The sequence below is a fragment of the Antennarius striatus genome, chromosome 3 (assembly GCF_040054535.1).
Source record: "Antennarius striatus isolate MH-2024 chromosome 3, ASM4005453v1, whole genome shotgun sequence".
In the NCBI taxonomy this organism is placed as follows: domain Eukaryota; kingdom Metazoa; phylum Chordata; class Actinopteri; order Lophiiformes; family Antennariidae; genus Antennarius; species Antennarius striatus.
Window position 1 is genome coordinate 3,307,925 of NC_090778.1, and position 26,628 is coordinate 3,334,552.

General features: G+C 43.7%; 2 protein-coding genes across 2 annotated transcripts in view; both read left to right on the plus strand.

Moving 5' to 3' along the window:
• Positions 1-629: 629 nt before the first annotated feature.
• On the plus strand, positions 630-16,388 carry LOC137592134 (sialate:O-sulfotransferase 2-like). The gene is made up of 8 exons (XM_068310058.1): positions 630-828; positions 1,059-1,170; positions 2,523-2,686; positions 6,351-6,472; positions 6,556-6,730; positions 10,816-10,980; positions 11,059-11,259; positions 16,036-16,388. Exons 1-8 carry the CDS (start codon positions 630-632, stop codon positions 16,386-16,388), a joined length of 1,491 nt encoding a protein of 496 aa, XP_068166159.1.
• A 1,230-nt stretch (positions 16,389-17,618) lies between these two features.
• Positions 17,619-26,628, plus strand: part of LOC137592135 (sialate:O-sulfotransferase 2-like) — a 32,858-nt gene continuing 23,848 nt past the window's right edge. The window contains exons 1-4 of the mRNA XM_068310059.1: positions 17,619-17,722; positions 18,533-18,671; positions 18,921-19,177; positions 19,441-19,572. Of these exons, the coding sequence (XP_068166160.1) occupies positions 17,619-17,722; positions 18,533-18,671; positions 18,921-19,177; positions 19,441-19,572 (632 nt within the window). The remainder of the gene's footprint in view (positions 17,723-18,532; positions 18,672-18,920; positions 19,178-19,440; positions 19,573-26,628) is intronic.

Here is a 26,628-nt window from a genome sequence, read left to right on the forward strand (position 1 = left end):
CCTCTGCTTTATGACAGTTATATCACTGTAGTTAAGGCTTATGCCTCCTACTTAGACACTACATGACATAAGACAAGAATAACTTCCACCATATCATGCATTGCTGAACAACAGATCTTCATTGTGCTTCTCCCATAGCTCAACATTGCTACAAAGCGCTGGTAGTACGGGGACACACAGCCAGTGAGTTCATGTCTAAATCATACATTTTTCAGATTGACATACTGCAGTGTTTACATGTTATGATTAAATGGTGACTGGGAGACTGCCCTTTTCTGAGCTGCTGCTGATAGCCGCTACTTCTCTCTGCTCTCATCCCACGTCCAGTGAATGAAAGGGAGTGAAACATGAGGTCAAATATTTTTTTCAAGAACGAAAAAAAACCCGGTATTAACTGGTTTACGATTATTTTCTGTTCCGATTCTGTTCCAGAACATTAAAAAATATAAAGTTTTCAGTTTCGTTTTGGTTCCTGCCAAAATACCAAAAGTTTCCGGTTTTCCTTTTCGTTCCATGAACCACTTCAAAGCTCTGGTCCTGGGACAATCAGAGTTATCCCCTTGAATGTTCTGGAAAATTATGTGTCATCTCTTGCTCATATTATTTTTAATTCTCCAAGGGGACCCATCATGGATGTCTGTGGGAAACGTGTGCAGTTCTTCTTCCTCATCTTCCTCTTCCTCACTACTGGAACCGTCATCTTCCAGCACTTTGGTTTTCCTGGGGTCAGCCATGGAGAGGGGGTGCCCAGGACAGATAAAACCACCTACAGGAAACTTGAGGTCAAAGAAAAAAGTGACAATAACAAGGACAAGTTCCTCCTAAGAAGTGAGTTGCCCAAACGTAGGAAATCCTCAAGATACAAACATTCAACATACGAAAAAACTGCGTGCTGCTATATGCGACTACTGTACTTCCTTTTTCTGTTGCAACCCCTGCAGAGCAGCACTGCTTTGTATGTGAAACTCCAATACTCATCTCACTCATCTTGTTGTTGTACATGTTTCTTTGTGCATCTCAGCTCATCAGGCTTCGTAAAATTTTGTTGTCTTTTTCAGCAAAGTATATTGGCTGCTATCCTGACAACACTCAGAATAAAACACTGCGAGGATATTCCTTTGTTGATGAAAACATGACTGTCCTCCGTTGCCAGAACAACTGTGGTGAAAGGTATTATAGCAGCAACAACATCAAATTGCAGTTGTGGTTTTCTGTAGAGTCAGGCATTGTCACCAATGTTAATGCTCATACTGATGCTGAATGAAAGTTAATAACTACAAACATCTTTCCAGAATTTTCTTGATGGACTGATATGCCATGAAATTTGTAGCACTCTTGCTGCACTGCAAGAAAGTTCTGTGTACTGAGTTTGTATGTATGTATCACCACATCTGTCTTCTCCGGTTTCCTCTCGCCTTGAGTGAATTGTTCACACCAAAATCGTCTGTGCATGAGTGGTTGTCTGTCTATGCGTGGCCCCACGATGCATCCGGGGTGTTCACCACCTCTCTCTCATAGCCAAGTGGGGTAGGTTCCAGTTAAACCTGTGACCCACAAAGTAGATCAGCGATCATCTTATATTTAAGGAAGATGAAAGAATGGATATTTTAATCAGAAGATACATGATAATCAAGTTTTCCAGTTTCAGTTGTGATTTACGGATTGAGCTAAAATGTGTAATGAACGATTCTTCTTTTTCTTTCGGCTTTTCCCTTCAGGGGTCGCCACAGCCAATCAGTTGCCTCCATCTAAACCTGTCTTCTGCATCCTCTTCTCTCACACCAACTACCTTCATGTCCTCTTTCACTACATCCATAAACCTCCTCTTTGGTCTTCCTCTAGGCCTCCTGCCTGGCAGTTCAAAACTCAGTATTCTTCTACCAATATATTCACTATCTCTCCTCTGGACATGTCCAAACCATCTCAGTCTGGCCTCTCTGACTTTATCTCCAGAACCTCTAACATGTGCTGTCCCTCTGATGTACTCATTCCTGATGCTATCCATCCTGGTCACTCCTAGAGAGAACCTCAGCATCTCCATCTCTGCTACCTCCAGCTCTGTCTCCTGTCTTTTCCTCAGGGACACTGTCTCTAGACCAAACAACATCGCTGGTCTCACCACAGTTTTGTACACCTTTCCTTTCATTTTAGCTGAAACTCCTCTATCACACATCACACCTGACACTTTCCTCCACCCGTTACATCCTGCCTGTATGCGCTTCTTCACCTCTTTTCCACACTCTCCATTGCTCTGGACAAAATGTGTAATGAATGCTCCTGCTTTCAAAACATTTATCTTGCCATTTCCTGTACTACATGTTTCTCCATTTTCCTCTCATACATCCACCTAAAAAGTGTAATGTAAATCATCTTTAACAGTAAAATTTTCCATAATGTATTTTGATATGTCATTATCTCAACTTCAACATCTTTCATCCCTCATATGTCATGAAGCAATGGGTCAAACCTCCCAGCTTTTATTGATCTACATTACATATCTTTTCTCCTTTCTCTTCCCCCAGAGGTTACAAATATGCAGGTCTGGAGGCTGGAACCATGTGCTTCTGTGGTAACCTCGTCTTCACGCACACCACAGTAGACAGAGATTGCAAAATGTTTTGTAGAGGAGAGACAACCCTGTGTGGAGGAGTCAACCGACTGTCTGTCTTCAAGCTGATGAGTCGCTGTGAGTCTGTGCAATGTAAAAACAGAAAGCTGGAAAAGAAAGCACGGCAAAAAACCCTGTTCTTATCAAAACATACTGTATACAGACACACACACACACACACACACACACACATACATATATGTACACACATATACATACATCACGGTAGTCCTCAACATAGAGCCCAAGTGATTCCGTGAGGTTGGTCATAAGTTGAATTGTTCCTAAGTTGTTATTCATTAAATTTCAATCTACAATCACCATTGAGGCCATTTAAGTGCCATTACTCCTCTAAATATGGAAGTATTTAAGACTTACCAGAAACAATAACATAAAAACAATGCATAACAAAATAAAATACAAGTTGTTTTGAGTTAAGTCATTCTCGATTATCTGTTGGTTTACAAAAAAGTACGCAGAAAAACAATCAAATTCATGTCATTTCACTCGTCTACCACAAGTATTGGACCTTAAAAAACCCTAGAAAACCATTAAAGGCACATAATATCATGTTACTCTACAACAAATAAGAATAAAAACATATAATATATTAAAACACAGTGGTGGACCAGAGGGTTTTGTCACTAATTCTGTTCGTGATTGTCATGGACAGGATATTGATTCATCGTCATGTTGAGGAGGGTTCACAGTTTGGTGGGCTAAGAATGCATTACTGCTTTTTGCAGATGATGTTGCCATGTTTGCATCATAGGCCTATGAGGTTGCAGCCGAGTGTGAAGCGGCCGGAATAAGGATCCACACCTTCAAATCTGAGGCCATGGTTCCTATCAGGAAAACGGTAGACTGCTTTCTCCGACTGGGGAACGAGGCTCTTCCCTAAGTGAAGGAGTTTAAGTATCTTGGGGTCTTGTTCATGAGTGAGGGAACAATGGAACTTGTGGACAGAGGAGCAGCAGGAGCGGTATTGTACTCGCTTTACTGCACTGTTGCAACAAAGAGAGCAAAGCTGAGAGGCGAAGCTCTCCATCTACTTTTCAATCTTTGTTCCTACCCTCACCTATGGTCATAAATGATGTGTCATGACCAAAAGAATAATAATAATCATCCTTTATTGCCCCACAGTGGGGAAATTTGTGCGATCGTGGCAGCGGGGGGGGGGGGGTCATACATAAATAAATAATATACATACATTTAACATACAACAAATGAAATATACATATTTACATATTGTAAACATATTAACATATATTATCAGAAATTTACAGTTATATTTACACTGCAAAAATTATACAGTACAGACTGCAGAACTGTAGATTACAGTGGTCATCCAGATTTAGAATGTTTTGTTCTTTGAGTTCTTTCAGTGGTCTGCTGGGAGGATTGCAGGTTATACAGTCTGACGGCCATGGGCAGGAAGGAGCTGCGATGGCGTTCCTTCACGCATGTTGGGTGAAGCAACCTATCATGGAAGGAGCTCTCTAGTGATCTTAGTGTGCCCTGTAGAGGGTGGGAGTGGTTTTTCATCATCATCCTCTCCACCACCACCTCCACTGAGTTCCAGGGAGCATCCTCGGACAGAACCCGCCCTCCTAATCAGCCTGTCCAATCTCTTCCTGTCGGCCGCAGTGATGCTGCTGCCCCAGCAGACCACCCCATGAAAAATAGCTGAGGCTACCACAGTGTCACAGAAAGTCCTTAGGAGTGGCCCCCGCACTCCAGAGAACCTCAGCCCCCTGAGCAGATAAAGTCTGCTCTGACCCTTTTTATAGAGAGAGTGAGTGTTGGTACTCCAGTCCAGTTTATTGTTCAGATGAACACCCAGGTACTTGTACGAGGACACCACCTCGATGTCCTTACCCTGGATATTCACCGGTGTAACCGGGCAGAGTGATCGCCCGCGGAAATCCACCACCAGCTCCTTGGTTTTACCTGCGTTGATCTGGAGGCGGTTCCGCTGGCACCAGTCCACAAAGTCCTGGGTCAGTTCTCTGTACTATCTGTTGTCCCCATCAGTGATGAGGCAGAGTCGTCAGAGAACTTCTGCAGGTGACATGTGGGGGAGTTGTAGGAGAAGTCTGCAGTGTAGAGGGTGAACAGGAATAGAGCCAGAACCGTTCCTTGTGGTGCCCCCGTGCTGCAGACAACCGTGGTTGACACACAGTCCCAAGTCCTCACAAACTGCAGGTGATTGGTCAAGTAGTCCAGTATCCAGGCTGTGAGGTGGTGGTCCAACCCGGTGATCTCCAGTTTGTCCCTCAACAGTGCCGGTTGTATTGTATTGAAAGCGCTGGAGAAATAAAAAAAACATGATCCTCACAGTGCTCCCCGGCTTCTCCAGGTGAGACAGTGAAACAAGAAAGAAGAAAGAAAGAACGAGGTTGCAGGTAAAGCGGCCGAATTGGGCTTTCTCAGGCGGGTAGCTGGTGTCTCCCTCAGAGACAGGGTGAGACACACTGCTATACATGAGGCTCAGAGTAGAGACACCGCTCCTTTGTGTAGAAAGGAGTCGGGTGAGGTGGTTTGGGCATCTGGTGCAGATGCCACCAGGGAACCTCCCTGGGGAGGTGGAGACCTTGGGGAGGACCCAGGACCAGGTGGAGGGATTATATCTCAACATTGGTTTGGGAATGCTTTGGGACCCCCAGTCAGAGCTGGTTGGTGTGACCACGGACAGGGAAGTCTGGGGTTCCCTGTTGAAACCGCTGGCCCCACGACCCGACTATGGATGAGTGGATGAAGATGAATGGATAGTTATAATATCTACCATTAAGCGGCACTCGTGATTCGCGCAATTTCTTTTAATTCAGATTAATTCACGGTAAAATTTACTCATTATTTAATCCTTGAGGAGAAGAAGAAAACATTTCAATGAACTCTCAACCACTTTTTTAAGACCATCCAAAAACAATTGCCAGAGTTAGCTGTTGATGTTCACAATCCACTATATGGTGCAAAAGCATGTAGCATATAGCTCACCTTTAGCGCAGAGGAAGAGGGGGAAGTTATTGCCAGTGGGAGACAGAGTTGTCATCAGGAAGACTCTTACCACTACCACTGTCATCACTAGTCTTTGTTTTATCATCCATGTTAAAAAGCATCCAAGTACGGAGCCTGATGCTCTGAGACAAAGGCAACAACAAACAACAAGAGGTGGAGACGAGTTTTGGAGCTGTGCAAATGCAGCGGTGCTGCTCAGCCGGGGATGTGGCAAAAAGCGGAACAAAAGTAAAATACAGTGCCTACTTTCGTGAGACACAAAAGTGCCTTAAACAGTTTATCAGAGTGTGGGGAAAGGTGACACAGATAGAAGATGGTTTAATATCAGTATGGGGAGGGTTCATAAATGTTTAAATTACCGTAAATAACAAGATAAATAGTTCGCCACTATATGGCGGAATTCGTGATTTGCGTGTGGTTCCTATAACACATGGAGGTGCATGCTTGTCCATATATCCGAATGTTTCTAAGTTGAATATTTGTCTGTTTAGGACTACCTCTCTCTCTCTCTCTGTTGTGTACGCACACACACACAAACACCCACACATGTACAGTATATTTTTGGTTTGAAGAGGCTTCAGGACAATCAAGGGCATTGAACAGACTCTCACCTGTGTCTGCTGACTGTCTCCTCTCTGTCTCATCATTGGGCTCCCACTTTTTTCAACTTCTTCAGTGACCATAAAACTGGACTTGTGTGATGTTTTGCTCCTCTACCTTTCAGATGAAAAGCCCATTTTCAAAGGATGTTTCCACAGGCCAGACAACATCACTCTTGCATTTCCTATCAGTACAGTCATCCAAAACATGTCTGTGGACAAATGTGTGGTCATGTGCACAGAGAAGGTTGGAAAAATGTCCACTGACAAATACATTGGGACATTGGAACACATGCGTGTATTCCATTACCAATGGCTTCTCTATTTCAGGAGCAATCATTGGCTGTTCTGGCTGGGGATCGTTGTCACTGTGGTTTTCCAACTCATCTCTTCTCCCTTCATGAGCTGCAGAATGAGGACATGTGTCTCCCCCACTGCCCGGGGGGAGAGTTTGAGAGGTGTGGGAACAATGAGTACTTTGTTGTGTATCGGATACAGATTCAAGGTAAGGCTTGATCAAAGTAACGCTTGACTGTCCTCTGTGTTTGATATTTTGATGTTTCTCATTACACAAGAGCCACGTGTGTGTGTGTGTGTGTGTGTGTGTGTGTGTGTGTGTGTGTGTGTGTGTGTGTGTGTGTGTGTGTGTGTGTGTGTGTGTGTGTTTTAAACAATGTCATTGGCTTGAGGGCTTATTTACTTATTGACTACACATGTACATTTATTACATTTACTGACAAAATGTTGTTGGCAGCTCAGATCAGAAAAATTAGAACCTAGTACATGAAACAGGAGTTTTACACTGATTGTTAAAATAAACAAAAACAAAAAAAACTTTCACTGACTAAACATGTGAACACATCTGAAAGTGATCCAAATGAAAAACAACACCTCATAATGTGACTGTATAACTGACTGTTCTTGTGTTTATGATGGTGTTAAACGTCCTCACCACAAACTCCATTGTGATAGTATATTATAGTACAATTGCCGTATTGGCCCGAATAATGTAGCCGCAAGAGGACACAAGCCAGTGTCTTATTGTGCCGGTCCCAAGCCCGGATAAATACAGAGGGTTGCGTCAGGAAAGGAATCCCACGTACAACTTTTGCAAAATCAAACATGCAAATCAAACCTTCCATGACTTCCATGCCGGATCAGTCAAGGCCCGGGTTAACAACGACCGCCATTGGTGCTGTTGACCTACAGGATGCCGGTGGAAATTGGACTACTGTTGGTCGAAGAAAAAGAGGAGGAAAGTGTGTTCGTAGGAAGAGAGAGAAGAGGAACCCCAAGAGTTTAGGACTGAGAGTAGGGACATTGAATGTTGGAACTATGACAGGAAAAGGTAGAGAGTTGGTTGACATGATGCAGAGAAGGAAGGTAGACATACTGTGTGTACAGGAGACCAGGTGGAAAGGTAGCAAGGCTGGAAGTTTAGGAGCAGGGTTCAAGTTGTTCTATCATGGTATAGATGGGAAGAGAAATGGAGTAGGAGTTATCTTGAAGGAGGAGTTTGTTAGGAATGTCCTGGAGGTAAAAAGAGTGTCGGATAGAGTGATGAGTCTGAAGCTAGAAATAGAAGGTGTGATGTTCAATGTTGTTAGCGGGTATGCTCCACAGGTAGGATGTGAGCTGGAGGAGAAGGAGAAATTCTGGTCGGACTTTGATGAAGTGATGCAAAGCATGCCTAGACGTGAGAGAGTTGTCATTGGAGCAGACTTCAATGGACATGTTGGTGCAGGAAACAGAGGTGATGAGGAGGTGAGGGGCAGGTTTGGTATCCAGGAGAGGAACGCAGAAGGACAGATGGTAGTTGACTTTGCAAAAAGGATGGAAATGGCTGTAGTGAATACTTTCTTCCAGAAGAGGCAGGAACATAGAGTGACCTATAAGAGTGGTGGTAGGAGCACACAGGTAGACTACATCTTGTGTAGACGTTGTAACCTGAAGGAGATCAGTGACTGCAAAGTAGTGGTAGGTGAGAGTGTAGCCAAACAGCATAGGATGGTGGTGTGTAGGATGACTCTGGTGGTGAGGAAGATGAAGAGGGCAAAGGCAGAGCAGAAGACGAAATGGTGGAAGCTGAAAAAGGAAGAGTGTTGCATGACTTTTAGGAAGGAGTTAAGACAGGCTCTGGGTGGTCAAGAGGTGCTTCCAGATGACTGGAAAACTACAGCTAATGTGCTCAGGGAGACAGGTAGGAGAGTACTTGGTGTGTCATCTGGAAGGAAAGTAGATAAGGAGACTTGGTGGTGGAATGAGGAGGAACAGGAGTGTATAGAGAGAAAGAGGTTAGCTAAGAGGAAGCGGGACACTGAGAGGACTGAGGAGAGTAGACAGGAGTACAGGGAGATGCAGCGTAAGGTGAAGGTAGAGGTAGCAAAGGCCAAACTGTTTGCAGATGACTTTTATGCTAGGTTGGACAGTAAGGAGGGAGAGACTGATCTATACCGGTTGGCAAGACAGAGAGATAGAGATGGGAAGGACATGCAGCAGGTTAGGGTGATTAAGGATAGGGATGGAAGTCTATTGACAGGTGCCAGTAGTGTGATGGGAAGATGGAAAGAGTACTTTGAAGAGTTGATGAACGTGGAAAATGAGAGAGAACAAAGACTATGCAGTATTTGCTTTGAGGATGTTGATAGAGAAGTACAGATAATCTCCATGGACTATGATGTTTGCAGATGACATTGTGATCTGCAGTGAGAGCAGGGAACAGGCGGAGGAGAAGCTGGAGAGGTGAAGGTTTGTCCTGGAAAGGAGAGAAGGTTAGTCGCAGTAAGACAGAGTACATGTGTGTCAATGAGAGGGACCCAAGTGGAAGAGTGAGGTTACAGGGAGAAGAGATCAAGAAGGTGGAGGATTTTAAGTACTTAGTCTCAACAGTCCAGAGTAATGGAGAGTGTGGAAAAGAGGTGAAGAAGCGTGTCCAGGCAGGATGGAACGGGTGGAGGAAAGTGTCAGGTGTGTTGTGTGATAGAAGAGTTTCAGCTAAAATGAAAGGAAAGGTGTACAAAACTGTGGTGAGACCAGCGATGTTGTTTGGCCTAGAGACAGTGTCACTGAAGAAAAGACGGGAGACAGAGCTAGAGGTAGCAGAGATGAAGATGCTGAGGTTCTCTCTGGGAGTGACTAGGAAGGATAGGATCAGGAATGAGTACATCAGAGGGACAGCACATGTTAAAGGTTCTGGAGATAAAGTCAGAGAGGCCAGACTGAGATGGTTTGGACATGTCCAGAGGAGAGACAGTGAATATATTGGTAGAAGGATGCTGAGTTTTGCACTGCCAGGCAGGAGGCCTAGAGGAAGACCAAAGAGGAGGTTTATGGATGTAGTGAGGGAAGACATGAAGGTAGTTGGTGTGAGAGAAGAGGATTCAAAGGACAGGGCTAGATGGAGGAAATTGATTCGCTGTGGCGACCGCTGAAGGGAAAAGCCGAAAGGAAAAGAAGAAGACTGTATAGGCCCGAATATGAGACGACCCTGATTATAAGACAACCCCGTCTTTTTCAAGACTGAAGTTTGAAAAAAGACTTTTTGAACACCAAATTAAATTTTTATACAGAAAATAATTACAGTACGCGGAAAGCTTTTCTCTGACTGTGAGCATTTTTTAGGCGATCTTTTTGAGCTCTCCACCTTGGTACATTACACTCTGTGACACCATATTTCACAGCCGATTTGCAATTGTTTGAAGACTCTGCGTCATTTATCACCATCATCTTGAAGTTTGCATCATAACTTCTCCTCAGCTGCGTGTTAACCTGGGCGATCTTCGACTCACTTTTCTCGAGATTGTCGCTACTTTTCTCCAGTTTCTGTTATCTCTTCTCTTGTTTTCTTCTCTTTTCTTCCTTACCGCTATTTTTTATTTTTCTTGTTCGTGCTACCGCTATTTTTATTTTTCTTCTTCGTGACAGGGGTTCGCTTTGGCCTGGGGAGATAAGTTCAGCATTCGCTTTAAAGATATCTGGCGCCATATAGCGTTGTGAATGGGTATAATGTCTAGACCCCGAATGTAAGACGACCCCTACTTTTTGAGTATTATTTCAATGCAAGAAACACTGTCTTATATCCGGCCCAATATGGTACTATAATACACTATAGCATAATATATAGAATAATATAGAATTGTATAATTATTCCAGAATAGGTTTTGGTCTGTCATCCTTCCTCTGGCAGCAGAGATGTCAGCAACATACTTCCTTCACCGTCAGGGGTAGCGGGGTGCTGGAGCCTATCCCAGCTGACTGGGGCGGGAAGCAGGGGACACTCTGGGCTTGATGTAGTGAACACAGCGGAGCCACATATAGACAAAGACAATCACCCAGGCACACACTCACACCTACAGGCAATTTGGGACCGGCTGATTAACCTGAAGAGCATGTTTTTGGAGGTGGGAGGAAGCCAGACAACCCGAAGAGAACCCACGCAGACATAGAGAGAACATCCCGCACAGAGCAGAACGCGAACTCGGAACCGCCTTGCTGTGCTGCGACAGTGCTACCCATCCACCGTGCCGCTATGGTGTTAATTATAATGGATAATATCAATAAATTCATAGTAAAATCTGTATTTTTTGTCAGATAACCGCTGCCTGGAACGAGGTTTCCTGCCTCCTCAGGAAAACAAACTTGTGGCCCTAACCAGTTTTCCTGGATCTGGCAACACCTGGGTACGGCATCTCATAGAGCTCACCACTGGCTTCTACACTGGCAGTGTATACTTTGACAAAACTCTTTACAGTCAGGGTAAGCACCAACATTCGTTTGACTTGATTCATGCATGTATTTGTGTGTGATTAATTATGTGAGATCATTCTTCCATAGGATTTAAAGGAGAGAGGGAAGACTGGAGGAAGGGGACAACGATCTGCATTAAGACACACAGCAAAAAGAAGGAGAGTATTGATGAATTTGATTCCAGCATCCTATTGATCCGAAATCCCTACAAAGCCATCATATCAGAATTTAACAGAAAACATGGTGGCCACACTGGATTTGCTTCCAAGGATGACTGGAAAGGGACAGGTGAGGAGCTGTCAGAATATTTTTTTTTAGTATTTATTTCTTTTTCCAACTCAAGAACTTTTGATGCACCAAAGTAAGATTTCAATCTCAGGTATAACAACTTCTGATATGGTAATAATTATAGAGGTGGGATTTTACTTTGAAAGGAACAAATTGAAAACCTGAAGAGCAGGTTTTGTGCCCTTGACACTGGCTTGTGTCCAAAAGAGGACACAAGCCAGTGTCTTATTGTGCCGGTCCCAAGCCCGGATAAATACAGAGGATTGTGTCAGGAAGGGCATCCGGCGTAAAACTTTTGCCAAATCAAACATGCAAATCAAACCTATGACTTCCATGCCGGATCGGTCAAGGCCCGGGTTAACAACGACCGCCAGTGGTGCTGTTGACCTACAGGATGCCGGTGGAAATTGGACTACTGTTGGTCGAAGAAAGAGAGGAGGAAAGTGTGTTCGTAGGAAGAGAGAGAAGAGGAACCCAAAGAGTATAGGACTGAGAGTAGGGACATTGAATGTTGGAACTATGACAGGAAAAGGTAGAGAGTTGGTTGACATGATGCAGAGGAGGAAGGTAGACATACTGTGTGGCCAGGAGACCAGGTGGAAAGGTAGCAAGGCTATAAGTTTAGGAGCAGGGTTCAAGTTGTTCTATCATGGTGTAGATATGAAGAGAAATGGAGTAGGAGTTATCTTGAAGGAGGAGTCTGTTAGAATTGTCCTGGAGGTAAAAAGTGTGTCGGATAGAGTGATGAGTCTGAAACTAGAAATAGAGGGCGTGATGTTCAATGTTGTTAGTGGGTATGCTGTTGGTATGAGCTGGAGGAGAAGGAGAAATTCTGGTTGGACTTTGATGAAGTGATGCAGAGCATACCTAGAAGTGAGACAGTTGTCATTGGAGCAGACTTCAAAGGACATGTTGGTGCAAGAAACAGAGGTGATGAGGAGGTGATGAGCAAGTTTGGTATCCAGGAGAGGAACGCAGAAGGACAGATGATAGTTGACTTTGCAAAAAGGATGGAAATGGCCATAGTAAATACTTTCTTCCAAAAGAGGCAGGAACATATGGTGACCTATAAGCAGGGCTCGAAATTAACTTTTTTTCTTGGTAGCACTGGTGCTCCCAAATGTAGAAGTTAGTAGCACCAGCAAAGACTTTAGGAGCACCTACCCAAAAGCAAGCCAGTGACAGAGCGATAGAGACGCTCCGTCCACCTCCATTCCTCCTCTCTCCCTCGCCCAGGACAGCAGCCACAGCTGCTCTCTCATTGGTTCCTGGCAGGACCGCAGGAGCGCGGTCTCACAAAAAAAGGCACACCAGATTTTTTTCCCTAGTTATATTTAAGTCGCACTGATAAAATTTTGGGTGCATATGCGACCCCCTTCTGTCTGTGATGTGCATGTGTCGTCCCATTGTACAAAAAGTTGATGAACTGGTGACTTATAAGAATAAATTGAGGATAGTTACAAGAATGAAGACATCAGGGATCAATCGCTAGATGTCCAAACACTCATCCTCCTTGTACATCGGGTGGTAATTATATGGAATAATCACAGCCCAGGTGGGTTCACTGGGGACTCGTCTTCAGTTTCCGATGACGACGACATTATTTTTGGCGATATTCAGATAAATTATTATGAAAATGCCAGCTCTCACCTTGTCGCTAGCTTTTTCTGCAATGATATGGCGTCACCCCGTTGTCTACGGTTGTGTCACTTCCGCTGTCATGGCGCGCTCCATAATTTAGGATAAATTTCGTTTTTCTAAGTCCCCATTGAAAAACAAAAAAAATAAAAATGCCACCAAGCCTTTTTTTTTTAAACTTATATACTTCAAATACAGACCCGGTTCATTTTAACTTTACTGTCCCTTTAACCCATTTTGTTTGGAAAGTTCATTTATATCGGATCTAAAAATATCTTGTTGGTACTGAGACAGAGTTAACTGGTTAAAACCTCGTCTGTAAAGTAAATACTTGTGCATATTGTGTTTCAATGATCAGATTTTTATTATAGGTAGTGCCTTAATAATAACAATAATGGCATTATATCAGCTACATAAACATGCAGAATTAACTGAATGACTGAATCAACATTCACAGAGCATAGTAACGTAAAGCTGAGCATTAAATTTCTCAATTCCTCTCTTCGTTCAGTTTGCAAGATATGTTTTTAATATGTTATTTACTGTAATCACTTACAATAAAATGGCCTATAATAATTTTTCAAAGTGCTAAAAGTGACATTTCAGAATGTGAGATGCTGACCATGACCTTGAGGAAGGTAGGCCAAGGTCAAATTTCAACTTTTGTGCTCTCAGGAACCGTTGATCAAAGCTAGTGCTTTGATCAATGAAAGTAGGTCAGAGCTCTAGCTGTGATGACCTATAGAAGTAGGTATGCTAGGTTGGACAGTAAGGAGGGAGAGACTGATCTATACCGGTTGGCAAGACGGAGAGACAGAGATGGGAAGGACGTGCAGCAGGTTGGGGTGATTAAGAATAGGGGATGGAAGTCTATTGACAGGTGCCAGTAGTGTGATGGGATGATGGAAAGAGTACTTTGAAGAGTTGATGAACGTGGAAAATGAGAGAGAACAAAGACTAGAAGAGGTGACTGTTGTGGACCAGGATGTAGCAAAGATTAGTCAGGATGAAGTGAGGAGGGCATTGAAGAGGATGAAGAGTGGAAAGGCAGTCGGTCCTGATGATATACCTGTAGAGGTATGGAAGTGTCTAGGAGAGGTGGCAGTAGAGTTTCTGACTGGGTTGTTCAACAGGATCTTAGATAGTGAGAAGATGCCTGAGGAATGGAGGAGAAGTGTGCTGGTGCCCATTTTTAAGAACAAGGGAGATGTGCAGAGTTGTGGCAACTACAGAGGAATAAAGCTGATGAGCCATACAATGAAGTTATGGGAAAGAGTAGTGGAAGCTATACTAAGGGCAGAAGTGAACATTTGTGAGCAGCAGTATGGTTTCATGCCAAAAAAGAGTGCTACAGATGAAGTATTTGCTTTGAGGATGTTGATAGAGAAGTACAGAGAAGGCCAGAGGGAGCTGCATTGTGTTTTTGTAGATCTGGAAAAAGCTGATGACAGGGTGCCCAGAGAGGAACTGTGGTATTGTATGAGGAAGCCTGGAGTGGCAGAGACATATGTTAGAGCGGTGCAGGACATGTATGAGGACTGTAAGACAGTGGTGAGGTGTGCTGTAGGTGTGACAGAGGAGTTCAAGGTGGAGGTGGGACTGCATCAGGGATCAGCTCTGAGCCCCTTCTTGTTGCTATAGTGATGGACAGGCTGACAGACGAGGATAGACAGGAATCTCCATGGACTATGATGTTTGCAGATGACATTGTGATCTGCAGTGAGAGCAGGGAACAGGTGGAGGAGAAGCTAGAGAGGTGGAGGTTTGTCCTGGAAAGGAGAGGAATGAATGTTAGCCGCAGTAAGACAGAGTACATGTGTGTGACTGAGAGGGACCCAAGTGGAAGAGTGAGGTTACAGGGAGAAGAGATCAAGAAGGTGGAGGATTTTAAGTACTTAGGCTCAACAGTCCAGAGCAATGGAGAGTGTGGAAAAGAGGTGAAGAAGCATGTCCAGGCAGGATGGAACGGGTGGAGGAAAGTGTCAGGTGTGATGTGTGATAGAAGAGTTTCAGCTAAAATGAAAGGAAAGGTGTACAAAACTGTGGTGAGACCAGCGATGTTGTTTGTTCTAGAGACAGTGTCACTGAGGAAAAGACAGGAGACAGAGCTGGAGGTAGCAGAGATGAAGATGCTGAGGTTCTCTCTAGGAGTGACCAGGATGGATAGCATCAGGAATGAGTACATCAGAGGGACAGCACATGTTAGAGGTTTTGGAGATAAAGTCAGAGAGGCCAGACTGAGATGGTTTGGACATGTCCAGAGGAGAGATAGTGAATATATTAGTAGAAGGATGCTGAGTTTTGAACTGCCAGGAAGGAGGCCTAGAGGAAGACCAAAGAGGAGGTTTATGGATGTATGAGGGAAGACATGAAGGTAGTTGGTGTGAGAGAAGAGTATTCAAAGGAAAGGGCTAGATGGAGGCAATTGATTCGCTGTGGCGACCCCTGAAGGGAAAAGCCGTAGGGAAAGAAGAAGAAGAAGTAGGTCAGGGTAAAATTTTGAATTCAGGGTTGTCAAGGGGATGTTGCAGTCTGACTGCATTGGTTCTAGTTTGGATTTGTTTTTGTCTCCATCTCAAGGATATCATTAAATCCTTATATAGTTAAACGTCATATATGTATTAGAATGGTTTTGGTTTCACATCATGGATTATTTGACAGTAACAATGAGCAATAAAATAGTTTTTACAGGTAAAAACAGGGTCAATGGCAGGGTATTCCTGCGGTGTTTATCTCAGAGATTTTGTCAGACAATAAAGACCCACTCTGTAATGTAATGTGGAGCTTCAATAACTCCATACAGAGTTTTAAAAAGTTATCCTGAGTTAACTGGATGATTGTTTAACTGAATGACTTTTGCATTTCTTTTCATACTTTATCATTGCTTACATAACTTATAATTATGAACAGGCAATGTATGCATGTCTTTTGGTTGATCAAAATATGCTGGGGTTTTTTTTCAAAATTTTGAGGGATATGTGTGTTTTTACAAAGCTGCAATGGATTACAACAATTTTACTTATTTTAAATGGGGAAAATATGTTTCAGTCATGAGTTGTGTGACTTACGAGCTCAGTCACCAAAATAGACTCACATCTCTAGGTACTACTCTGTTCTGTCCTGTCTTTTGTCCTGCAGGATGGTCTGTGTATGTGAAGAATGGTGCTCATTCGTGGCATTCCCACATATCGAATTGGCTGAGTTATGGAAAAAACATCAAGGTGATCTACTATGAGGACCTTCAGAGGAATCTGCTCCCCCAACTGAGGAAAATAGTCCAGTTCCTGGGATTGAAGGTTTCTGACGACCGCCTGCTGTGTGTCGAAGGCGAGAAAGATGGAGAGTTTAAACGATCAAAGAAAGGAAACCTTGAATACAACCCTTATATTCCTGAAATGCATGCCAACATCAGTGAATACATTAGAATAGTAGATGCTGCCTTGAAGGAAAGACAGCAACCTGGACTTCCAGAGGAATATATGGCAAAATGATCCATGTGTTGGTTGAGTTTGGATTGTTCTGCTAACAGACTGTTAACGGTTAGAAATGACTGTAATTACATCCCTCTTCAAAACGGTGATGTGATGTACCATAATTTCTGGACAATAAGCCGCACCTGCTCTATTTAAAAAAAGAAGAAGAAGAAAAAAAGATACACAGTGGTACCTCTACTTGCGAAATTCATTGGTTCTGGAAGAAATTTCGTAAGTAGAACATTTTGTAAGGAGAGACATGTTTTGCATGCATATGCCCTAATCCATTCCAAGCCCCCGAAAATTCAGACATGTTTAATAAAGCATAAAAATGCATCAAAACATGTAACAAATACATGTTACAATTAGATTATTACACAATAAATGAGAGTTGTGCATAACGTAAAAAACAGAATAAAGAATAAAAATGATGGTCAGTTACCTTTTAACTGCTGTCCTCATTGTTTGTTGTCCTTGTTTGTCCTCATTCATGCCCTCTTGCCTCACCATGAACAACAGAGTGAATTCCAGTCCTCCTTTTGAACTTCTCCAACCACCCACGCAATGCCTTACACTCCTTAAACTTCCTTTTGTTTTAATAACGTGGTGATTGTAGATGCATTACGGCCATATTCTTTGGTAAGATCAACCAAACCCATCCCTATTTCATGCTTTTCTATGATCTCTTGCTTTGTTTGTACGGACAAAAAAACTCTAGCTACAACACACGTAAGTTGGGCTCACATTTTCGTTCCTATTATCTGTCTGCATGAATAAAGTCAACTTATGCTAGGCTATGTAGGGAAATGTGCTTTGTTTTGCGTTTGTGTATTGCGTGTGTGCTCGCACTTGTTAGTTGATTGTTTGTTCGGCGTCATAGCGACAACGCACATAGGTCTGTCATCCTTATCCAAAATCAGAACATAGTTTCTCTGTGCATGCGCGAGCAGGCTGCAGTTTCCTCTGCTCTGAGCGAGTTTCTTATGCTTGACTTTGCGTTTTTTTTTCTATGTTTCTGTGTATATTATTTGAACATAAATTTAGATAATGTATAGTAATATGCTAGTGTACTCCAGGGAGGAGTTGATGCCTATGAGGGTCAAAGGAGACCCAGCAACACGCGATCTCATCCCCGCTGAGCTCCAACGGAGATATCGCGGATGCCGAGCGGGTCGCGTTGAAAGGACTAGACTAACGGCTAGAGCCACTAACCAGAGGCGAGTCAAGCCCTCCGTCCCCTCCGTCATCATGGGGAACGTGAACTCGCTACCGAACAAGTTGACTGAACTGACGGCGCTTTGCAGGACTGAACAGCGCTACCGGGAGACCAGCCTGTTTGTGTTCTCAGAGACGTGGCTAACTGGCGACGTGCCAGACGCTAACGTCGGACTAACCGGCTTCTCCTCCGTACGAGCGGACCGGGACACGAACACCGCCGGTAAGAAGAAAGGAGGTGGATTAATCATTTATACCAACGATAGATGGTGCTATCCGGGACATGTGACGATGAAATCAATACTGTGTAACCGCGATCTGGAGTTAACAGCTGTTAGCATCAGACGCTACTACCTGGCACGTGAATTTTCACACGTTATTGTCCTCGCCGTCTACATCCCTCCACGGGCGGACCCTGAGACGGCACGAGAGACCATCTGTGGCACCACCTCCGCTCTTCGGACCCAGCACCCGGAGGCGCTCGTCATTATCACCGGTGACTTTAATCACGTCACCTTGGACTCATCTCTCCCCACAATGGTCCAGTGTGTAGACTGTCCCACACGGAAGAACAGAACCATCTATCTGTTCTACACTAATGCTAAGGAGGCATACACCGCCACCCCCCTCCCTCGACTAGGTAAACCATACCACAACCTAGTGTACCTACAGCCCACCTAAATCCTGCTGGTGAAACGGCTGCCAGCAACAACACGGCAGGTCAGGAGGTGGTCCCCGGAAGCAGAGGAAACACTGAGGGACTGCTTCCAGACCACCAACTGGGATGTCATCGCGGGCTCACATGGGGAGGACATTGAGGGGGCAGCTCAGTGTTTTACAGAATACATGAACTTCTGTGTGGACACCGTGGCCCCTGTCAGGACAGTCAGGTGTTACCCAAACAACAAACCCTGGGTAACCAAGGAAGTCAAGGCTGTCCTGAACAGGAAGAAGCGGGCGTTCAGGAGCAAGAACGAGGAGGAGATGAAGAAGGCCCAGCAGGAAGTGACACTCTGCCTGAGGAAGGCCAAGGACGCGTATGGGAGGAAGCTGGAGAAGCAGCTGGGGCGCAACCAGGTGCAGGAGGTCTGGAATGGGATGAGAACCATCACCGGACACGGGAAAGGGCGCAGCACTGTGGAGGGAAACAGTGAACGAGCGAATGAACTAAACAGCTTTTTCAATCGGTTCAGCTCCCCCACCACTCCCAGCTCCTCGTCCCAGGCCTCTCCCGACCCTGCAGACTGATCCACTGATGCTCCCTCCTTCTGTGCTTCCTCTCCTTCCACTCCTGCCACTTCCCCTTCCACCCCTGCCCCTGCCACTTCTCCCGAGCCCACTCCAAGCGCTGCGAAACTCAACGGCCCCACCTCAACCACTGGACTTCCAACCTCGCCACAACTTCCTGCTCCCACCACGACCGAGACCGTCATCACTGCAGACCTGGTGACGACAACGCTGCGGAGGCTCTGTCCCTATAAGGCAGCTGGACCGGATAAGATCTCCACAAGACTCCTCCAAGCCTGTGCTTCGGAACTAGGGGACCCCCTGCAGCGACTGTTCAACCTCAGTCTGCGGCTGGGGAGGGTCCCGTCACTGTGGAAGACCTCCTGCATTGTCCCGGTACCCAAGAAAAGACGCCCTACTGAGCTTAACGACCACCGACCGGTCGCTCTTACCTCCCACGTAGTGAAGACCCTAGAGCGACTGGTCCTGGAGCTCATGCGTCCACAGGTGCAGGGTGCAATGGACCCTCTCTAGTTCGCCTATGAGGCCAAGGTTGGGGTTCACGACGCTGTCTTGTACCTCCTCCACCGTGTGCTCTCCTACCTGGACACGGGGGCTGTGCAATCAGGGTGCTCTTCTTTGACTTTTCGAGCGCCTTCAACACCATCCAGCCCCGGCTCCTACAGGACAAACTGACCTCCATGGCTGTGGACCCCTACCTTGTGAGTTGGATCACGGACTACCTAATGGACAGACCCCTGTACGTCCGAATGGGGGACTGTTTTTCTTCTATGGTGACCAGCAGCACGGGGGCGCCACAGGGAACCGTGCTCTCCCCCATTCTCTCCACCCTCTACACATTGGACTTCAAGCACATCTCGGATACATGCCACATACAGAAGTACTCTGATGATACTGCGATTGTGGCATGTATCCGGGAGGGTGATGAGGGGGAGTACAGGGAATTGGTGGCTGACTTCGTGGAGTGGTGCCAACAGAACCAGCTCCAGCTCAACGTCTCTAAGATGAAGGAGATGGTGCTGGATTTCCGGCGGGCACCTCCCTCTCCACAACCAGTGATCATTGAGGGCAGTGAGGTGGAGGCGGTAGGAAACTATAAGTACCTGGGACTGCAGCTAGACAGCAGACTGGACTGGTCACTCAACTCGGACTGGGTGTACAAGAAGGGGCAGAGCAGGATGTATTTCCTGAGGAGGCTGGCCTCCTTCAACATCTGCCCTAAGCTCCTTCTCATGTTCTATCAGTCCGTAATCTCCACTGTGCTGTCATACGCCATTGTGTGTTGGGGTGGCGGAGCCAGGAAAAGAGATATGGATCGTCTCAACAGACTCATCCGCAGAGCGGGCTCAGTGGTCCGGCTGAGCCTGGACTCTGTGGAGACAGTTCTGGGGATCAGGACCATGTCTAAATTCAGGGCCATCATGAACAACACCAGCCCCCCCCGCACGCCACCGTCTCCCAGCAGAGGAGCACTTTCAGCGACAGACTGACGTTAATCTAACTTATTATCCTTTCATTCTATGACTAAATAATGTCCATGGAAATTGTTACGTCAATTTTTTTTTTGGTACAAGAACTTATCTAAGTCAGAATATACCACACACAAAAAATCAATTTTTTTACCTGTTTATTCAAACAACCAACATCTCATTTAGATGTGAAAATGTTTGTACATTCCATTGAACTAGGTGCAAAATCAGCTGTACACCTATACAGAAAACTTAAAGAACTACAAAAATACATGTCGTCTGAATTTGAGGATGACAAATGTCTCCAAACCAATTAACTAAAGTGCTAGCATATACGGGCTAGGAGCTGGCAAATGTGGGTATATGTGCATACGTATGGTTCAGTACAGTCACAGTCGTGCATAAATGACAGTCAAGACAAAACACTGCAAGTATACCGCAAGATTGTCACACAGCTTCTCAATACCGTAAGTCCTCGAAAGTTTTCTCAAACGAAACAATTCCATCACTGACAGAGAGCTGAAAATCTGTGCCCTCTGTTTTTTAAGGAAGCTTTTGAGTAACTTGAGTACTGTAATTCCTCAAAAGTTTGCTAAAAAACAGAGAGCACAGATTTTCAGCTCTCTGTCAGTGCTGATTGTTTAGATTGAGAAAACTTTCAAGGCCTTACGGTATTGAGAAATCTCACAATACTTCCGGTGTTTTGCCTTGAATGTCATTTATGTGCGGTTGCGACTACTGTACTGAACCATATGTGTGCACATTCGCACATTTGCCAGCTCCTAGTGCAGACGCTAGCGTCGTAAGAATTAACATTACAGAACAATATTTATCATAAAAACACGATTTTCAATTTTAATATCTTGACCACCTCTAACTTTTGGATTTTTTTTAGCACAGCAGCTTATTTTTAAGTGTCGTTACCTTAGGTCTTGCTTAGAGATCATCCAGCTCGAGGAAAATCTTTTGAAAGACTTCCAAAGGGTTTTTTACGGTAACTGAGGTTGTGTGCATATATTAGCCCCATTAGCAAGGCACAGGCTCTGGAAATATCCATGTCCTCTACATGACAATTCGAGTTATGGTTAGTTAAGCTTATCCTATTTTTCAATTGTACAGTTACAATGTTGGGAAGTTCCAATAAATATCAATGCAATAAGTTCTATGTCCCAGTGTTTTGTCTCTCCTTGGTCTGGAACTTCTGCGAGTTTTGAGGCATTGCCAGCCTTAAAATCTCATTTGTAAATACTTTATAAGGCATAGATAATCTCCACTTTAGATGAGCTCACACAAAATGCTTAATTAACGAGTAGTAAGTACTTTGTAACAGCCTGAATTCACAAATTCCTTAAGTAATAACTTTATAAGCCATCCATTGGAAATGGAATGTGAGATTTTATAAAGCATCTACTAACACACTAGACACACATTAGTACATGTCTGAATAGTGGGCATGTAAGAGCATGCAGACATGAACATCTAAATATATTGTTCATTATTTACATAGGCTTTCTAAATGATCCTACAAACAACTGAGAAATCTTAACTGGTGGGTAAGTGATGTAAAGGCTTTCTAAATGATCCAACAAACAACTGAGAAATCCTAACTAACTGGTGGGTAAGTGATGTAATACTTAATTTAGAAATGCTGAATTCATCATTTATATAGATGAGCTTATTAATGAAGAGTAAAACATTTATAACTGTGATTAATAAACCACATGCTAATGAGTATTTACGTCAGAATCGTGTTTTTTAAATGATGAATTCAGTGTTTACTAATCCATAACTACTGTGCTTCTAAATGATGAGTAAAACATTTATAGCTGCGTTTATAAACTACATACTAATGAGTATTCATGCGTTATAGATGATAAATTCAATATTTATTAATGCTTAAGTAATGCTTAATATTGTGTACTCATTATAAAGTGTTACCTCTTGATCTAACAAAGCAACTGACTCCATTGTAGAGCGACCCCTCCTAAAGCCATTCTGAAGATTAACAAAAAGCCCTCTTGATTCCAAGAAATACTCTAACCTATTTGTAACCATCCTCTCCATTATTTTGCAGAGGACTGATGTAAGCGCTATGGGCCGGTAAGAACTTGGATCCGACACCTCTTTGCCTGGCTTTAAAATCGGGACCACCACTGCATGCTTCCATTCCTTCGGTAGACATCCCTCTGCCCATACTGTGTTCATTAAAGCAAGGATCTCATCCAACACAAAGTCGTCTAGATGTTTAAAGAGCTCGTATGACAGTCTGTCTCGCCCTGGAGTGGTATTTGCCCCAGCCGTAATGGCATCCCTCAGTTCCTTAATAGAGAAAAATAAATTAATTGGACTCTCATTTTCCATGCTCCTCTCCAGTTTCCACCGATTAGCTGACATCACCTCTGCCCTCCTCCTAGACCCCTCAACCCCCAAATTCTCTGATTTATGCACCTCCTGAAAAGTATCTACAAACATAATGCCTTTTCCTTATTTGACACTGCCTCAACCTTACCTTTCTGGGATAGATCTTCTCCTATAAGCCTCTGACATTTTGTGCACAGCTGACCATAACTGCCCTGCTGGCATCTCTGGACTTATTGTGTCACAAAATTTCCTCCAGCTATTCCTCTTTTGCTCTTTTATGACTTTCCTTGCCAAGGCCCTCAATCGCTTAAATTCAATAACATTAACCAACATTGTATATTTCCTTAATATTCTATACGCTCTATTCCTGTTCCTTACAGCTTCATCACACTTTTTGTTCCACCACGGTGCACGCTTCTGGGCCTTAAGCTCTCGCTTCTCAGGAATGGTGCCACAAGCTGCTTCATGAATCATGGAACTAATGGAGCTATTCCACCTGTCCACAGAGCCCTCACTGCCAACCTCTCCTACTAAGCTATTTGTTCTTTCCCGAAACTCATCCCACTTGGCCTGGGAAAAGTTATATCTGGGTACCCTCTCTCCCTCTTCCTTCCTCAACTCTCTCCCAAACCTACACAAAATTGGGAAATGATCACTACCCCGCGTACAACTATCCATTACCTCCCACTACCCTATTCTAGCTAAATTGGGGGACACTATTGCTAAATCTATGTTACTAGAGGTGTTTCTAGCAATATCATATCTTGTTGGACTACCATCATTTATCGCTACCAACCCATGCTTATCCAGAAAGTCTTCAACTACTACCCCATTATTGTCCCTTTTCTTACTACCCCATAAAGGATTGTGTGCATTAAAATCTGTCCATACAACAGGGCACCGTACTTTCTCCATTATCTCATCAAAATCTGACAATAACAAACAATTACAGGGGTTATAGAAGTTAATCACAGGAACTCTATCTTTATTTTTACAACTATTATTACTGTACCTGTTGCTGCCCCACACCTCCACAGCTATACACTCAAGACTAGCACTTAAATTCACTCTCCTGTACTGCAGCCCATTTTTAACAAAGGTCACACAGCCCCCATGAGATTTATCAATCCCCTCTATCTCTCTACCTACCAATTCTGCCCGATCCAACCTCAGGCACTCAAATCCTGGGATTACAAAATCCAAGCTGGGCTTTAACCATGTCTCCTGAATACAAATCAGCTCTGGCTCATTCTCAAGCTTGTCAACAAACTTTTTTAACTCCTGACCATTTTTAATTAGGCTCCGTGCATTCCATTGGAGGATACAAAACATTATGATGCTAACAATCCTCCACATCATCTGCTATGTTTGAATCCTCATCCTCACTGTTTTCCCTCATCCTCTGTGCTCTATTCTGTACCTCCGACATGTGCTGATGTAACTTTTCTGGAACCTGCTTTGCCCCAAGGAACCTTTCAGCTGCCCCCACCACTTTCCCGTAATTTCTGATCTATTTGCGGTCTTTGACAGAAAGATGCGCTTAGCTCCAACCAATACATCAACCACAAATGACAAAAATGACTCCTTACTCATAACCAACATGTCCGTAGGTGGCATGTTCGGTGAAGCACTTTTTTGCCCATTTCTTAACTAGTTTAATTCTTAAAACTGATAAGGTCATTATTGTTGGTGATTTCAATAATCACGTGGACGACAGTAATGTTAACCTCAGTAGGGCATTTATGTCATTACTAGACTCCATAGGCTTTAGTCAGTGTGTACAGGAATCTACCCACCAGTTCAAGCATACTCTGGATTTAGTCCTGATTTATGGGATTGAAATTGAAGAGTTAGTCATCTTTCCACATAATCCTATCCTTTCTGACCACTGCCTGATAACTTTCAACATTCGTCTATTGTGTAATTCCCTTCCTGCAAAATAAGTTTGTACTAGAAATTTGTCAGATCATACTATTTCTAAATTCAGGGAAGAAATCCCAAGTATGCTTAATCTAATCCCACTACTGAACTACACAGTGGGTCATTTTCCGAACTCAGTTAATGTTAGTCCATCTCAAATTGATGAGTTTGTTGATGTTACTTCAGACTCTCTGTGAAAATCCTTAGATTTAATTGCTCCACTAAAAAACAACACTATAAAACTGGGGATGCGAGCTCCCTGGTTTAATTCTCATACCCACCAATTAAAGCAAGAATCCCGAAAACTTGAGAGGAAATGGCGTTCTACTAAAGTAGGAGAACACTGCTCTGCGTGGCAAGATGGCTTACATAAATACAGGAAGGCACTTTGTTCCGCTAGAGTAGCCTATTATTCATCATTAATCGAGGACAATACAAACAATCACAGATTCTTGTTCAGTACTTTATCCAGACTGACAAAGAACCACAGTGCATTTGAGCCTAGTATTCCATCAAGTCTCCACAGCAATGATTTTATGAATTTCTTCAATAATAAGATCCGGCTCATCAGAGAAAAGATTAATGGCATCCTGTCCTCAAACTCTGGTCCTTCTTTAGGTCCCTTAGTTCTGGAAAACAAACAGCTGACTCCTGAACCCTTTGGTTCTATGGATGTCTTTTCTCCAATACAGATCAGTCAGCTGATTAAAATAATCTCCTCAGCTAAAGCATCCTCCTGTCTGTTAGATCCAATACTAACTAAACTCATCAAAGATGCCCTACCTTTACTTAGCAACCACTTCCTTAAAATAATTAACCTGTCATTATCAACTGGATATGTACCACGGTCCTTTAAAGTAGCTGTAATTAAGCCACTTCTCAAAAAACGTAATCTGGACCCTACTGTTCTAAATAATTATCGACCCATCTCAAATCTCCCGTTTTTATCTAAGATCTTGGAGAAAATAGTCGCTAATCAGTTATGTGATTTCCTTAAATCCAACAGTTTATTTGAGAATTTCCAGTCAGGATTTAGGGAACATCATAGTACGGAAACAGCACTTGTCAAGGTTAGCAATGACCTTCTAACTGCCTCAGACAGAAGACTTGTTTCTATACTGGTTCTCTTGGACCTTAGTGCGGCGTTTGACACAATTGACCACAATATTCTTCTGGCACAACTGGAAAAAACAATTGGTATTAAGGGATCAGCATTGAGGTGGTTTAAGTCCTATTTAACTGACCCTTCCCAGGTTGTTAACGTTCATAACGACTCCTCCCAGTCAACTACAGTTAGCTATGGAGTTCCTCAAGGCTCGGTTTTTAGTCCAATACTGTTTGTCTTATACATGCTTCCTCTGGGTAATTTGATAAGGAAACACTCCATCAACTTCCATTGTTATGCCGATGATACACAATTATATCTCTCGATTAAACCTGATGAAGTCAATCAGCTGTGCAAATTACAGGCGTGTATCAAAGAGATTAAAGATTGGATGACCAATAACTTTTTGCATTTCAATTCGGCTAACACTGAGGTCATTGTGCTCGACCCAAAATCTGTTAGGGATGTAATGCTAAGGGATATGATAGCCTTAGATGGCATCACGTTTGAGGCCACAACCACTGCGAGGAACCTAGGTGTCATCTTTGATCAGGATCTCTCGTTTAACACACACATTAAGCAGGTTTCTAGAACGGCCTTTTTCCATCTCTGAAACATTGCTAAAATCAGGCATATTTCAAAACGGAATGATACAGAGAAATGAATCCACGCTTTCATCACTTCCAGACTAGATTACTGTAACGCACTCTTTCAGGCTGCCCCAAAAAGGTGCTGAAGACTCTTCAACTAATTCAGAATGCTGCCACCCATGTTCTGACCAGGACCAGTGCCAGACACCATATTTATCCTGTGTTGGCTTCTCTGCACTGGCTTCCTGTGAAAGCTAGGATAGATTTTAAAATACTCCTCCTCACTTACAAAGCCCTTCATGGCCAGGCACTGACCTATCTGAAGGAACTTTTAGTTCCATATAATCCAT

Bases quoted from the DNA above. Each gene is read 5' to 3' on its own strand.
- LOC137592134 (XM_068310058.1), top strand. From the start codon at position 630: ATGGATGTCTGTGGGAAACGTGTGCAGTTCTTCTTCCTCATCTTCCTC. The intron at 10,981-11,058 runs GTAAGCACCAAC...ATTCTTCCATAG, and splicing joins CAAAACTCTTTACAGTCAGG to GATTTAAAGGAGAGAGGGAA. The intron at 11,260-16,035 runs GTGAGGAGCTGT...TTTGTCCTGCAG, and splicing joins GGATGACTGGAAAGGGACAG to GATGGTCTGTGTATGTGAAG.